The 15,764-nt window shown below is 46.8% G+C and overlaps 2 protein-coding genes across 10 annotated transcripts; one reads left to right on the top strand and one right to left on the bottom strand.

Moving 5' to 3' along the window:
- Window positions 1-7,099: 7,099 nt before the first annotated feature.
- Window positions 7,100-8,965, top strand: LOC113734211 (protein SLOW WALKER 1-like). The gene has a single exon (XM_027260612.2). It carries the CDS (start codon window positions 7,204-7,206, stop codon window positions 8,827-8,829), a length of 1,626 nt encoding a protein of 541 aa, XP_027116413.1. The 5' UTR covers window positions 7,100-7,203; the 3' UTR covers window positions 8,830-8,965.
- Window positions 8,966-9,749: 784 nt separating this feature from the next.
- Window positions 9,750-15,637, bottom strand: LOC113734218 (uncharacterized). Of its 9 annotated transcripts, none has more exons than XM_072067676.1 (5): window positions 15,296-15,637; window positions 14,731-14,863; window positions 11,498-11,570; window positions 10,827-11,144; window positions 9,750-10,712 (listed from the first exon to the last, which is right to left on the bottom strand). In XM_072067676.1, the coding sequence occupies exons 1-5, from the start codon at window positions 15,333-15,335 to the stop codon at window positions 10,191-10,193; spliced, it is 1,086 nt and encodes a 361-aa protein (XP_071923777.1). In that variant the 5' UTR covers window positions 15,336-15,637; the 3' UTR covers window positions 9,750-10,190. The 9 variants fall into 9 exon arrangements, with proteins under 9 accessions (XP_071923777.1, XP_071923780.1, XP_071923756.1 ...); XM_072067655.1 differs by lacking the exons at window positions 9,750-10,712; window positions 10,827-11,144; window positions 11,498-11,570 and adding exons at window positions 11,639-12,314; window positions 12,400-12,625; window positions 12,706-13,209; XM_072067670.1 differs by lacking the exons at window positions 9,750-10,712; window positions 10,827-11,144; window positions 11,498-11,570 and adding exons at window positions 11,639-12,314; window positions 12,400-12,625; window positions 12,706-13,850 and having other exon boundaries at window positions 15,212-15,341.
- Between the last annotated feature and the right edge of the window lie 127 nt (window positions 15,638-15,764).

Raw genomic sequence — 15,764 nt, 5'->3', positions numbered from 1 at the left:
GCCAAGTACGGGGTACCTCGGATCCATCCATGCTGGCGAGCCTGCAGTGACCGACCCGAGCTACCTCAATGACCTTGTAGGGGCCCTCCCAATTTGGGTCGAGCTTGTTGGAACTGTGAGCTCGGCTGATCGAGTTCTTCCTTAGGACGAGGTCCCCAGGCTGGTACTGGACCGTCCTCACTTTGGCGTTGTGATAGCGGGCGAGCTGACTTTTGTACTTAGCCATCCGAACAGCCGCTTCCTCACGCCTGGCTTCGAGCATGTCCAAGCTGCACCGAAACTCTTCCTCGTTAGAGGTTGCCACGAAGTCCTGTGTTCTGGGTGAGGGAAGTCCGACTTCCGCTGGCACCACCGCCTCTACTCCGTAAGTTAGGGAGAACGGGGTCTCTTGGGTAGCCGTCCGGGGCGTAGTTCGGTAAGCCCAGAGGACGCTGGGGAGCTCATCCAGCCAGCTCGATTGGGCGGACTCCAGTCTAGTTTTCAACCCTTGCAGGATAGTTCGGTTAGCGTTCTCCACCTGACCATTGGCCTGGGGATGACCAACCGACGTGAAGTGTTGGTTGATTCCGAGCTCGGCGCACCAGCCCCGGAAAGGGTTCTCGGCAAACTGTCGGCCGTTGTCGGATATCAGGACACGCGGTATCCCAAACCGGCAAACTATGCTCTTCCAGAAGAACTTCTGAACTGCTCTCCCGGAGATTGAGATCAGGGGCTCTGCTTCCACCCACTTTGTGAAGTAGTCTATCGCCACCACGAGGTGTTCATATCTTCCCGGGGCTCGGGGGAAGGGACCCAGGAGGTCTACCCCCCATTGAGCGAAGGGCCAAGGACTGTGGATGGGAACCATCTCCCGAGTTGGCTGATGGCGAAGCGAAGCGTGCACTTGGCAAGCTCGGCATTTCTGGACCAGATCAGCTGCATCTCGGAAGACGGAGGGCCAATAGTAGCCCAAAAGGAGGCACTTTTTGGCCAACACCCGGGACCCCACGTGTGCCGCACATATGCCTTCATGGACCTCGCGCAGGACGTAATCACCTTCCTCGGGAGTTACGCACTTTAACCAGGGGGACAAATACGACCTCCTGTATAGGGTACCCCCGGTGTAGGCGTACTTGGCAGCTCGGAGCTGGATCCGGCGAGCCTCGGCTTTGTTTTCGGGGAGAGCACCCGAGCTGAGGAAGTCTATGAGGGGCGTCATCCAGGTGGCCGAGCTGTCTATGGCTAGGACCTGAACTTGATCGATACTTTTTTGTTTTACCACCTCTACCAAGACCTCCTTGCTCAGGTGGGCAAACGAGGAGGACGCCAATTTCGAGAGGGCGTCTGCCCGCTTGTTCTGGGACCTTGGCACCCGCTCGATCTCGAAAGTTTCGAACAGGGCTACCGCCTCCCGTACCTTAACCAGGTATTTCTTCATAACCTCGTCCTTGGCCTCGTACTCCCCTCGGACCTGGAGGACGACGAGCTGAGAGTCGCTCCGAACTCTGATCGCGGTGATGCCCATCTGGTGGGCTATCCGCAGCCCCGTCAGGAGGGCCTCGTACTCTGCCTCGTTGTTGGATGCCGGGAAATCGAACCTAAGCGCGTAGGTCAGTTCTTCCCCGGTGGGCGAGGTGAACAGCAGGCCAGCTCCGCTCCCTTCCTTGCTCGAGGCTCCATCCACGAACAGCACCCAAGACTCTTCCGCCGGGGTGTTCGTGGGTGTCGGGGCCAACTCGGTCAGGTTCAAGTTAGCCCCCTCTGCGAGGAAGTCGGCTAAGGCCTGGGCCTTGATCGCGGTGCGGGGCCGATAACTAAGGTCGTGCTCGGCCAGTTCGACGGCCCATTTGGTCATCCTGCCAGAGACCTCGGGCTTGGTGAGTATCTGCCGTAGGGGCTGGTCGGTCAGGACTACAATGCTGTGAGCCTGGAAGTAAGGCCGGAGCTTGCGAGCAGCATGCACCAGGGCAAGAACCAACTTCTCGGCCGGGGTGTAGCGCGTCTCCGGGCCTTGTAAGGCTCGGCTGACGTAATACACCGGCCTTTGAGCCCCCCTGTCCTCCCGTACCAAGACCGCACTGACGGCCTCGTTGCAAGCGGACAGGTATAGGAATAGGGTCTCCCCCAGCTCCGGGGCGGTCAGAGTTGGCAGCTCGGCCAGATAGGCTTTCAGGTCGGTGAAGGCCCTCTGGCACTCCTCTGTCCAATGGAAATCCTTGGGCGCTTTCAGGACTCGGAAGAACGGCAGCCCCCGAACCGCGGAACGCGAGAGGAACCTATTCAGGGCAGCTATCCTCCCTGTTAGCCGCTGGACTTCCTTCACGTTCCTCGGAGGGGCCATGTCCATGATGGCCTGTAGCTTATCCGGGTTGGCCCGGATTCCCTCCCGAGATACCAGGAAACCGAGAAACCTTCCCGACCTGACCCCAAAGGTGCAATTTTTTGGATTGAGGCGCATCCTGCTTTCTAGCAGGATGTTCAAAATCTCCCTCAGGTCGGGTACGAGCCGCTGGTCAGTCCGGCTTTTGACGATCATGTCGTCCACGTAGACCTCCATGGTCTTGCCGATCTGGTTTTGGAATAGCTTGTTGACCAGACGCTGGTAAATAGCTCCCGCGTTCTTTAACCCGAACAGCATGGTCCTATAGCAGTAGGTTCCCTCCTCGGTGATGAAGGAGGTCTTGTCCCGGTCCTCCTCAGCCATCTCTATCTGGTGGTATCCCTTAAAAGCATCCAGGAAGCATAAAACGTCAAAACCCACAGTAGAGTCTACTAACCTGTCGATTCTAGGCAGGGGAAAACAGTCCTTCGGGCAGGCTTTGTTTAGGTCCGTGAAGTCTACGCACATCCTCCAGGTCTGATCCTCCTTCTTGACTAGGACGGGATTGGCCAACCAGGTCGGGTAGTAGACCTCCATGATGATCTCGGACTCCAACAACTTGCCGACCTCCGTCTTGATCACCTCATTCCTCTCGGGTGCGAAGCTCCTCTTCTTCTGCTTCACCGGTTTGAAGTGAGGGTCGACGTCAAGGTGGTGGACTGCCAGGTCCGTTGGAATCCCCGGCATGTCCTCCACCGACCAAGCGAAGACCTGGGAGTACTCCCTCAGCAAGGCCTTCAAGCCTTCCTTTTCCTCGGCTGGCAGCAATGCCCCGATGCGGATGACCTGGTCGGGCCGTTCCTTTCTCAAGGGGAATTCCTCGATCTCGTCCTGGGTGCCCAGTTGTTGGGCCTCATCCCCCGGGATGTAGGGCTCCAAACAGGTCGTCTGGGCGACCACCTTTTCCTGCCCCCGGAGCGTGGCCAAGTAGCAAGCCCTGGCAACCTCTGGATCGCCGTGTACCTCGGCTGTCCCTCCCGGGGTGGGGAACTTAACGCTGAGGTGGTAGGTGGAGGAAATGGCTCGGAGGGCGTTCAAGGCAGGCCTCCCCAGGAACACATTGTACGGGGACGGCTGCCTGACCACCACGAAGTTGACGGGAACAGTTCGGCATTTGGGAGCCTGTCCTACTGTGACCATCAGGGTGATCATCCCTTCCGAGCTGATGGGTGGTCCGGTAAATCCCACCAGAGGTGTCCGGACCGGGGTGAGTTGGTCATCCCTTAATCCGAGCTCCTTGAACACCCTGTAGAACATGATGTCGACCGCACTACCCTGGTCGACATATACCTTCTTCACCCGATAGTTGTTGGTGACAATGTCTATCACGATGGCCTCATGGTTCCCAGAAGCCAGGGGGACCGCATCCCTTGGCCCGAAGGTGATTTTCTCGTCCATGCGCAAGCGCTTCAAGGAATCGTCCCCTTCGGTGGGTGGTCGTTTGTTCTTCCGAGCTGCATGGCTGTCCCCCCCTGTGGGACCCCCGGCAATGGTGTTTATCACCCCCGCCAGGTTCTGGGTGTCCTGGTCGGGAGAGTGGCCCCGAGGAGCGTCGCGCCGCTCTGGGCGGTCCCGACGCCGTCCCTCGTGCCTGTCTCCGTAGTGGCTGCGCCCGGGCTCCTGACCTGGTCGGCGCACGAACCGCCCTAAAAGGCCGCGCTGGATCAGGTCTTCTATCTCCTTACGCAGGGCCCAGCATCCCTCCGTGTCGTGTCCCACGTCGCGGTGAAAGGCGCAGTACCTGTCCTGGTTCCTTTTGTTTCGGGGCGTCCCCATTTTTTGCGGCCGATCTCCTAGTCCTTCCGCCTCCATAACGGCCAAGATCTGAGCTCTGGGCCGTGTTAGAGGGGTGTAGGTCTTCTCTGGGAGTGGCGGCAGAGCAGGGGCCTTCTCCTTCGAGAGCCGGTCGAAGACGTTTTTCTTGGACGGGGCGTCCTTGTTCTCCGGGGGGTTTGTCCGACCTCTCCGATCCCCGAGCTCCCGATCTGACTCCTTCTTCAGACGACCTGCCTCCTCCGCATTAGCAGCCTCGTGCGCCCTGCGAAGGAGCTCTTCCAGGTGCACGGGGGGCTTCTTGGCCAGGTCGTAGAAAAACTCTTCTACCCTGAACCCGTTCGTGAAGGCAGCCATCACCACTTTTTCATCCCTGTCCCTGACCTGCAAACTCTCCGCATTGAAGCGGGTCATGAAATTCTTCAGTGACTCGTCGGGCCTTTGCCTGATGGACATCAGGTGGGTTGCGTTCCTCGCGTAGACCTTCGAGGAGACGAACTGGGCCGCAAACTGCCGAGCCAGCTCGGGAAAGCTCCGTATAAACCCCGGTTTCAACCCCTGGAACCAGAGCCGCGCCTTTCCCTTTAGGAACATGGGGAAGGTCTTGCAGCGGACCTCATCCGCGGCGGTTTGCAGGCACATATGCGTCAAGAAGACCGAGAGGTGGTCCTCTGGGTCCGTAGAGGCATCGTACATCTCGATGCTCGGAATCTTAAACCTCCGGGGTAGGGGGTAGTCCTCTATCTCCCGGGTAAAAGGCGAGATTGCATAGTTGTCCTCGTATGGCCGGGGCCTCAAGATCTGCTCGAGCTCATCCCGAGCAGGGTCCAGATAAAGGGGGTCACAGGGCCGGCTCTTGACAGACCGAGCCGGGGAACGCTCGAACCCATTCCGTGTGGGCTTCCTCGGAGAGGGGTCTCTGGGATGGCTCCTCGCGGACCTGTCGCGGGAATACCTCTCGCTGTCCCCGACCACCGAGGCTCGGGGGCGGGGAGGAGTCCGGGGGCGCTTCCTCCTAGGGGGTTGGTCCCGCGACTCGTCCTCCGAAGGATCAGGGGGTAACTCCTTCTCCTTCCCCTTGGCCTTGGAGGTCTGCGCACCCCCAGCCCCCTCTCCCTCTTTCGCCTGACGGATTATATCCTCCAGCATGGGGAGGTTCTCCGTCACAAACTGGAAGATCTGCTGCCTCCGCTCCCCTGAAAGGGCTGAGCCCCCGGCGCCCCGGGACGCCCCAATCTCTTCCTGCGGGAACCCCTCACCGCCCCCAGGGCCGGTGCTCTCTGCCGTGCGCTTGGATCGCGTCCTGGCCATCAACACAAACTTACTCACCTTACGATTCCCACAGATGGCGCCAACTGAAGAAGCACGGAACTTCCCCTAGGAGAGCTGACCTGATCAGCTCGGGGTGTGGATGGGAGAGCTGACTTCAAGCCTGCAAGACAGAAAGGATGAGCTAACTGAGGGGGCCCGAGGGTGGTCCCCGAGGGCACTCCGACGGTCAAGTTAGTTTTCCGGTGAGTGAGTTTCCCGGGAAGTAGTAACTGTCCGGAGTAAATTGCCAATAGTAAGCGTACCTGGTACAGTGGATGTGCGTTATCATTTATACCTGCAAGGGAGTCCGACCTCCGCACGATGCGGGACTTGCCCAGTATAGATAGTATACCGCACTCAGGGGGATTACCCCCGACCTCTTCGGGATGGACCCTCGCCTCCCCTGGAAGCCCTAGCCGGTACGGCCCGGGGCCGCTCCCAGGGGTCTGACCGGGCCAAGGCCCAGCTTGGCCAGACCTGGGCTGCCACGTGTCTGGGCCCAGAATGGGGCCTCTGCACCCTCATTTATTTCAGAAGGTCTCTTCCCAAATGATAATACGCTTCCCCAGCCCCAAGAGGCACTTGACTTTGTAGAGGCAGGCATTGAGAAAATCGCTTTCATGACAGAGTACTTTGCATTGAAAAGTTTGCTAAGTAATACTACTTAGTAATAAGGAGTAAGGTTGAGAAATGATTCTACAAGCTGCTTGGGCGAGAAAAGCACGATTCATTTCTTCTCTTTGACTGTAATCCTGCTCCTCAAAATTTCGATTTACATTTAACATGTTTCCCAGGATTTGATTCCCCAAACCTGTCAATCCACCGGCGTCCACATAAAAACTAGCATTGAGTTTGTCTATTGATTTGACGACATAGAGCTGTGTTTGATTGGACTAGAGATGACACGATTGACTTGGCCCAAGTTACTTCTCCAGCAACAGAGGGTGACGAGTTCTTTCAACGTGCTACACGTCGGTCTGATTATGCGACGCTTCAACCCAGAGAAGAGACCGAGTTTTTGTCATTTTTATTGTGATAAATCTTATTACTCTCAGACCTTGATAATGCCCGGTAAACAAGACAGATGCGACTGTGAGAGTAGAGCAAATATTGTTGAGAACATATATATATATATATACAGTTATACACACACACACACACAGGACTAACACATACTATATATTAGTGTTTTAGGCATAGTTGTTAATATTTAAAAAAATTTAAAGATATTTGTTAAAATTATTTTTTACGAGATAAATGGACTATTATTTGGCTGTGAATAGTTATAAAAAGAAAAGCAGAAGTAGATATGATGATGAGTAGGATAGACATGATAGTAGGTTGTGATAAATTACAAAATATCAAATTTTTATTTATGTCAAAAGACTCCCTACCTTTTTATATATGGTATAAATATAGATAAAAATAAATTTGAAAACATGCAAAATTAATACCAAATCGGTATTAACTATCTACGCAGACTTTATTGTTATAAAGATAATGCCTTATTTTTATTCTATATTCATTTCATTTATTTTCTCCTCATTTCAAATTCCTTATCATTTTCTTAAGAATCAAATTTATAGCAATAAATAATTAAATATAATTGGACGAAATCCTGTTAGTATTTGGCATAACAATAATAAATAATTGAAAAGGACCACAAAAACCCTGGCCGCTAAACCCTAGCTCACCCGCTCGACTGAGGCTGGAGTCGGCCTCCTATTAGTGTTTGCAGTGACAAATCCTGAACAGCACCCATGGCAATAATGGCCGAAGAAGATGAAAGGAGAAGCACTACGGCCAAAACCTTCCCAGTCAGGCCAAAGCTGAAACCCACCTCTAATAATTCCACCCCGACTGCAGAATCCAAATACTGGCGCTCTTTCAAAACTCCAAAAGACCTCCAACTTCCAGCCCTAGTAGCCTCCATAACCTCCATTTCTTTTGCTCCCACACCCCCTCATGACTTCGCCCTCACCCACTCCGCCACCGTCACTATCTTCTCCTCCCAAACTCTCGAGCCCAAGGCCACAATATCCTCCGCCTTCTCCGACACCGCCACCTCCGCCTCCTTCCGCTCCGACTCTCGGCTCCTCGCCGCTGGTGACCTCTCTGGATCTGTACACGTCTTCGATGTTAAGTCCCGTAATCCACTCCGTCGCCTCCGTGGCCACTCCCGGCCTGTCCGCCTGGTCCGCTACCCCCGGGTCGACAAGCTCCACCTCTTCTCCGGTGGCGATGATGCCGTTGTAAAGTACTGGGACGTCACCACTGAAACCCAACTTTTCAATCTATTAGGCCACAAAGACTACGTCCGGTGTGGCGACGCCTCTCCGGTGAGCGACGATATGTTTATATCGGGATCTTATGACCACACAGTTCGGGTCTGGGATGTACGGGCCTCAACTTCGGGTTCTGTCATGGAAATTAGTCACGGTAAACCCGTGGAAGATGTAATTTACCTTCCATCTGGCGGGATAGTTGCCACTGCTGGCGGGAATACCGTGAAAATATGGGATTTAATCGGAGGTGGGCGATTACTCCATACAATGGAGAGTCACAACAAGACTGTTACATCGCTTTGTGTGGGGAAGATTGGGAGGGAGGGTGGGGAGGAGGCACAACAATATAGAATTTTGACCGTTTCATTGGATGGGTATATGAAGGTGTTTGATTATGCAAAGTACAAGATCACTCATTCGATGAGGTTTCCGAACCCTTTATTGTCTGTTGGGTTCTCACCGGATTGTTCGACGAGGGTGATTGGGACTTCCAATGGGACATTGTATGTTGGAAGGAGGAAAGTGAAGGAGGAGAGTGCAGGGGAGCAGGCATTAGTGGATTTTGCAGGATTGGCCGTCGCGGATGATGTGCCCAAGAGACGGGCACTAAGGCCGTCATATTTCAGGTACTTCCACAGGGGCCAGAGTGAGAAGCCTAGTGAGACTGATTACTTGATTATGAGACCAAAGAAGGTGAAGTTGGCGGAGCATGATAAGCTGTTGAAGAAGTTCAGGCATAAGGAAGCGCTGGTGGCTGCTCTGAATCGGAAGAACCCAGAGAATGTGGTGGCCGTCATGGAGGAATTAGTGGCGAGGAAAAAGTTGCTGAGATGTGTTTCAAATTTGGACTTTGAGGAGCTTGAGCTGTTGTTGCTGTTTCTGCAGAGGTACTCTACCATGCCGAGGTATGCATCATTTTTGATGGGGCTGGCAAGTAAAGTTGTTGACATGAGAACCGAAGACATTAGATCATCTAATGAATTAAGAGGGCACATTAGAAATCTCAAGCGAGATCTTGAGGAAGAGATGAGAGTACAGCAGTCTTTGCAAGAAATAGAGGGTATAATCTCTCCTTTACTAAGAATTGCTGCCAGACGATGATTATTCGAATTTGCTGCCTCACAATGATTGTAGTCTTCTTCTGTATGAACATCTTATTTATTCAAATATTATGCCCTCCTCTGTTTCATTTTCTTGGATCAACTCCATAGAGAGAAGACAGAGACTATTTAGCTGATACTTTAATGCACACTCCCCAGGTCCTGGATTTTCTTCTAGACAATTGTTAAATGATGCCCTCTCCTTTCAGGGTCTGTTTGATTCAATGAATGTAAAATATTTTTAATGGAAAATGTCTTTCATGAAAAATTTTATCAAGGAAAATTACATTCTCCATGTTTTTTCCGGTGTTTGGAAAGAGATGGAGATTATAAATTTTTAGTGGGCTATTGCACAAGTGATGGGTTTTGTTCTGAATCTTAAAGCTGATGGGGAGCATGAATGAATAGTCTTACGACATACGAGGCAGACATAAAAAATAACTTTAGTTCATTTACAAGTGAAGTCATTTTACATCATCTAGGGTCCGTTTGGTTGGACTGAAAATATTTTTCCTAGGGAAAATATTTTCCATCGAAGTCATTTTCCTGGAAAATCACTTCCTTCACCATAATTTTCCAGTGTTTGGTTATTAAGTGAAAATATTTTCCAAATTCCTTTTTTCATAATTTTTCGGTGTTTGGTTTGTCACTGAAAATATTTTCTGATATATTTGTTGATATGTTGCAAATATATTTTTTACTCTCAAAACATTTATTTCATTACAAGTTAATTTTATTTTCTATCCATTATAATCAAATTATCATTTCTATAAAATATCTATTCATATTATACCATGAATTCTTAAATGGAATTATTAATGGAATCTTGGATTTATTCATAATTTGTTAATTCTTGCTGCCGACCAATGGAGCTTTCGATTAGCAAAGTCCAAGGCCAATTACCAATAAACCACCTTAATATGTACAGCAGCTCAGTACAGAGACAGAGACTGCTGGTGCTAGGCCAAAAATTTAGCATCATGCAGCCTTGTGCAAATGTCAATCTACAAAGAGGAGTTCTAGCAGAATAGCACTTTCGCCCTCATCCATATTGCCAAAGAGATATGAAAACCTGTGCCAGAGCCTGTTAAGATGCAACCCCCTCCCAAAACAGCAATGCATGCGACTATTGCAGATTTTAGATTGGACCTCATAATGCCACACCATATCTGTTAAAGGCCATAAGCAAAAATTGTCCTCCTTCCTAAAGAAAACAAAATTAAGTTACATGCACTTCAGATTGCATACTAAACCCATGTACCATGGAATAAGCATGCTTGCTACAGAATATACAAAACTTCGCTAAAGACAACCAAAACTCCTCTCATGCCATCGAAGTAGAATTTGCAACTTCAAAGTACTTTATTCGACGCCCCAATCTTTCTTGAACCTCTCGAGAGAAATTAAACGAAGTCTTTGACTCTTCGCCATATATGCTTTTCCTAGCTTCTCATTTTGCACCAAATGCTCGAATACCAAGTCCAGAAATTCTTCGCTATAGCCTTCTATATTCATAATCTCTTCATGTAGTTGGTTGACATCAAGCTTGTTTGCACTAATTTTGTTCAAAGCAGCTGCCACTTCTCCAAGTTGTTGAGACATCTTTGCAATGTCTTCATTGCTGCGATTTCTTTTACAATGTTGTTTGGTTCCCGATGATGTTGCTCTCACTTCTGAGGATCTTGCACTAGTCACATCCTTTTGTTCTACACTTGTCTCTTCACTTGTCTCCACACTTGTCTTAGGAACAAATGGAGTTTCCAAATTCACATCGACAAATGATTTTGCAAAAGACCCGGTGGCCAGATCTTTCCCAACCACAACAGCCATTTCATCATACAACTCGATTTTATTCTGGATATACTTGTCATGACCTGGATTTTTCTGCGTAATCATAAACCAGAAATTTCAATCAACAATATAACAAATCCAGGTTTAGTGCAAAAATTCAAAAGAACAAGAAGTCCTCATTTGACATTCCTAACTCCATTAAATTACCTGGATATAGGCATGATACACACTAGGACTGGCCGTTATCATCTTCAAAGTATCATCCCAGCCAAATCCACTTTTTTCACGAATTTTTACTATGGTGGACCAAGATGATCGCACTGTTCTTAGATGATTTTCCACATGGTCTACCGAGCACGTAACCCCAAACTTATCTTTCATGGCATCTACCACACGTGTAAATGAACTTGATTTAAAGCTATTGTTAGGCCTATTCCCAAGTTTCACCTCATCGGCAAGAATCTCAAGCATCAAACGCTCCATAGGTCTTGACCACCTAAACTGTTTCTCTCCCTTCTTGCCCATCTTCAAAAAATTAATCAATTTCAATAGTCATCACCAATAAAACAAACTTATAACAATTATAGCCAATTATTTGCAGAAACATTAACAATTGCAACAAGAATGAAAATCATGACCCTGGAGAGCATAAGTTAATTCTCAATGGACAATCAAGAGATGCAAGGTTAATCATATAGGCAGAAGTTTTTGTGGATCAAGAGATTTTTCTACTTCATGTTCAAGAGTAGTTAAACAATTGTACCACCATTTGACAGTGACAACATTGCTGGCCAAAATGCATGTTCTAATCTTTGCAGACCTAAATGACCCTTACTACTCAAAAACTTAGAAAAACATATATGCCAAAAATCACCAACCTCAAACTGAATTGAAACTGTTATGTCTGCTGCGGTTTGATGATCCTGTGTTTCTAAGAGCTTCTTGTCAACACTGTAAGAGTTTCTAAGAGCTTCAAGTCATTCATCCAAAGCGAAAAATGAAAATAATCACAATCAGGGTTGTAAAAATTCTGCAATCTTTCAATGATCAGACAGATTTATTCATATATATGCAGGCAGAACGCCGAGACCTCTACATAGATAAATCACTCATATAGAGCCAAAGACAACCTTACATGGCATCCAACGAACCAGCATTATCATAAAACTAAACTAAACTAAAAAAGAAACTACAACCACCATCTAGATTATCTACTTTGTCTTCTTTGCATGTAATCTACATACATAGCATGTGCAATTGCGTCTCTTTTCCTTGCCCATTCTCTATTTTCTGCTCATCTCTCACTTTGTGTTTGATAAGGCTGTGTGTAAGATGCTTGTTCAGTCAGAACATTTGGAGTTTCAGATTGTTCCTCTTGAATGACCTCTTCCATGAACATGTCATTTGGAGCTATACCCATAATGTGATTATGTATGATACAACATGCCAGAATCACATCTACTTGGGTTTTAAAATCCCAAAAAGGATCATTATCCACCACCTTAAATCGTTTCTTTAAAACACCAAAGCCTCGTTCGATGGTTGTTCGCAATGAGGAGTGACGAAGATTGAAAAGCTCTTTTTCATTTTGAGGGGGATTGTCATCATACTCCTTTAGGTGATATCGAACTCCAGAATAAGGAGGAATGAAACCGTTGCGAATGCCATATCCAGTATCTACAAGATAGTACTTGTCTAAAATTGAAAAAAAAAAGTTACTTTTGCCTAATCTAACAATGTTTTGCATAATTATACGACTCACATAAATTAAGACAAGTACCTTGCAGTACTTGTAGACCCCTTGGTCTTGTAAGAGCATCTTCAAGAACACGAGAATCGTGTGCCGATCCTTCCCAACCAGCAAGCACGTATGAAAACTTGAGGTCGAAAGAAATAGCAGCTAACACATTTTGAGTTGGGTAACCCTTTCGACCTCGAAATTTTCCTTGAATTTCAAGGGGTACACTTGCAACAACATGTGTCCCATCTATAGCCCCTACACAATCCTATTTTGTGATATCAATTAGATATAAAATAATTTCTACTATTTGAGTTAATTAATTTTTATACAAAGAACTAGACTTACAGCAAACCAGGGGTAGTATCTTCGACTATTACGGATCTCTCGTGGAGTCGCACCATTTGGCAATTGTATTAAATCTGGATATAGTTTCAATATGGCATCAAGTACAATGGAAAAATAGCGGTGTATGGTTTCAGTTGACCTATACAAGTACCCCCCAACCACTCGAAACCTCAAATTATAGCCAACTATTTGCAGAAACATTAACAATTGCTCTCTTACTGACATATGAATGGTAGGTTGTAATAATCCTCTAATGGTGAGAGTATTTAGTAATTGGAAAAATGTAGTTTGGTCCATTCTAATTTGGTCTATACAATACGAACTACTTCCATATAATATGCTATCCATGTAATCCTCTCTAGCTCGCTCCCTATTAACATGAGGTGGTTTAGGTATAACAACTGGAGTTTTATAGACTTCAAAAGCTGCATATCCTGTTGCTAGGACTGAAGTGGCAGCACCAATTACAATAGCATCCTCATCATCATCACTACCGGGATCCATCTATGAAAATTCACGTAGCAGTAGACTTTTAGTAATGTACCAGAAAAAGCTAGAGTAATGCAGGGGTCTCAATTGCAGAGTGATGCAGGGGTCTCAAATGCTCCTCAAAAGAAACTGATTGATCGTTCATGGGATATCTTGGGATTGACCTTTTAATTTAGAAACATATTATATCCTAGAACATTTTGGGCATCCATCAAATGCAGAGACAATCCAGTCTTAATTACTAAACACTGAAATGCCAAGTGAGGTACTAGTGCTATCACTAACAGACGGTAAAATGCAGAGAAAGATAATGCAACGAAACTTCAGAGGTGCATGGCAATTAGCAACCATCTTCCTGGGCTCATTCCTTGCTATATCAACGACGTTATTATATCTTTCCGATATACATGAAAAAAAAGTAGCACATAAACAGAAGTGCCCTGCAAGTGTTTAAAGAAGTTTCAGATAAAAATGCCTCTGTCTTACCTGTTCAGCAATATTGAGATGCGGCCCACTTTCTATAGCCCAATAGAACTTAAGCTATATTCTGCAATTATCCTAGAGATTGGTAGGTTACACTCCTGAAGGTCGAGGAATGGTTATGAGCTATCTGAAACTCAGCACTGGTAAATGGCAATCCTCCCATAACCTGCATTCTTTTTTGTTCCGGTAGTCCTCTCAACAAACAAAAAAATGCTACTCTTCATTATAAGTAATATCTATATGCAGTGTGCATACATGTGTGTGCGTGCCTGTCATTTTCATCCAAAATACGGTACTTTATTCCTGAAGAATGCATTCATGCTAAGTATGCTTTATGCCAAAGTCCAGTTCTATTATTTGTATTGTTTTACCTACGAAGGATATATCTTGGAAAGCAATTACTGCATGATAAAATTACAATACCAAGGGTTCTGTGTGAAACACAAATAGTAAGACGCATCCAAATATATAGGTTCAACAAAATACTAACAGAGGAAAGATAAAGCTCGGGAAGATGCCCTGCTTGTGTTTCATTTCGTTTGAGGAAAGATTTCAGTATATTTAAGACAGAAGTATTTCCACGGTTATATTCCCTTTTCAATCAAGCAGCTACGGCAAGAATCAGCCCGTGGCTTCACAAACTCAATGAATTCACTAAAACTTTTACAAATGGTCTAAAACCCCCAAAACTCAGCAGCCAAATTAATTCATTAGCATCAATCAAATCAGATTTAACCCTAATCAGGTAAGAACAAACTAAAACAAAAGCTATTGTAGGAACGGGAATCTAAAAATTCATTCAAATGGAACTTCAAGAATCTACACCAGTAATCACCAACAAAAAGCTGACTGAAGAGAGAGAGAGAGAGAGAGAGAGATGGTTACCGGCCGCAATGGCAAAGTCTAGTTCCGATGACTAGAGAAATGGACCACACAAACTCGCACTCACACAAACGCATCCACACATGACCGTTGATATTGGCAGCTTTTAAAAATGAGAGAGAGAGAGAGAGAGAGAGAGAGAGAGAGAGAGAGAGGGAGATGATCTGTTACCTCCGAAATTGGGTCTTTGTCGGAGTTGGAGATGCCGCCTGCGAAGAAGGAGGGATTTGTTTGCTGATGAGATGTCGCCGGAGGCTTTTGGTTGGACTGAAAGCTTTTATTTGCCGGAGATGAGGAGATGTCGCTGCGAAAAAGAAGACTGCTTTTCAGGAAGGAAAATAACTTCACAAAGACAGATGAGGAAGTTGTTTTCATCCGCTGGGTGTAATTGATTTTCTATCGGAAATTATTTTCCCAAAATAATTGACAACCAAACAAAAGAAAATATGGAAAATGTTTTCCGGAAAACCTTTTCCTTCCAAACAAACAGACCCCTAATGTAATATATTTTCGGTAGAAAAAAATTTTTCCAAAGCAATAAACCAACCAAACAATAGAAAATCAGGAAAACATTTTCTGGAAAATATTTTCCTTCCAAACAAACAGACCCTCAGTGAACAGCAGGCTTAAGATAGGCCTGACGAGCCTGCACCTTCTTTTTCATGCAACGTGGAATCTTGTTCTCATTTTGAAGTAGAACTTCGGAATTTTGTTCTCGTTATGAAGCAGAGCTTACGGTCTTGTGAATATGCGGAAACACATCTGCAATGACCCATAGGTTCTTTGCAATTGCCGCGGACTTGGTCTCAGATTCCGATTCAGCCAGCATCCATTGTCACTATCAAATTAATTTTCCCGCTCCGCTGGGAGAATATTCTGTTTCACCTTCCTTTAGCTATATGTTACCAAGGAAGAATGAAATTGTATAGCATGCGAACCTCAATGATCCACATCGATGAGTGGCAACTTGATTGGCATGGCGCATAAAGATTAGTATTTAAAAACCTGGTACCATTGATGGAAAAGAATGAGCGCAGGCTGTGAATTGACCACTACTACTCAGGGGGCGCTTGGTTCTTGCTTTCGAATTGGAAAGGAGAATGGAATAATTCCTAGAGTATCCGCTAATGAGGATTTTGGTCCATTCCTTCCAATTTGGTCCGAATCATGAATTGTCAAATTTTAAGGCATAATTCCAATATTTC

The sequence above is a fragment of the Coffea arabica genome, chromosome 1e, assembly GCF_036785885.1.
Source record: "Coffea arabica cultivar ET-39 chromosome 1e, Coffea Arabica ET-39 HiFi, whole genome shotgun sequence".
NCBI lineage: Eukaryota > Viridiplantae > Streptophyta > Magnoliopsida > Gentianales > Rubiaceae > Coffea > Coffea arabica.
Note: the sequence above shows the minus strand (reverse complement) of the source record. Positions and strands in the feature narration are given on the sequence as shown.

Excerpts from the sequence above, each read along its gene's own strand:
- LOC113734211 (XM_027260612.2), top strand. The coding sequence starts at position 7,204 with ATGGCAATAATGGCCGAAGAAGATGAAAGGAGAAGCACTACGGCCAAA.
- LOC113734218 (XM_072067645.1), bottom strand. The coding sequence starts at position 14,934 with ATGAAAACAACTTCCTCATCTGTCTTTGTGAAGTTATTTTCCTTCCTG. Across the intron at positions 13,210-14,730 it reads ACAAAGACCCAATTTCGGAG|ATGGATCCCGGTAGTGATGA; the intron begins GTAACAGATCAT and ends GAATTTTCATAG. Across the intron at positions 12,315-12,399 it reads GGGTCTACAAGTACTGCAAG|ACAAGTACTATCTTGTAGAT; the intron begins GTACTTGTCTTA and ends TTTCAATTTTAG.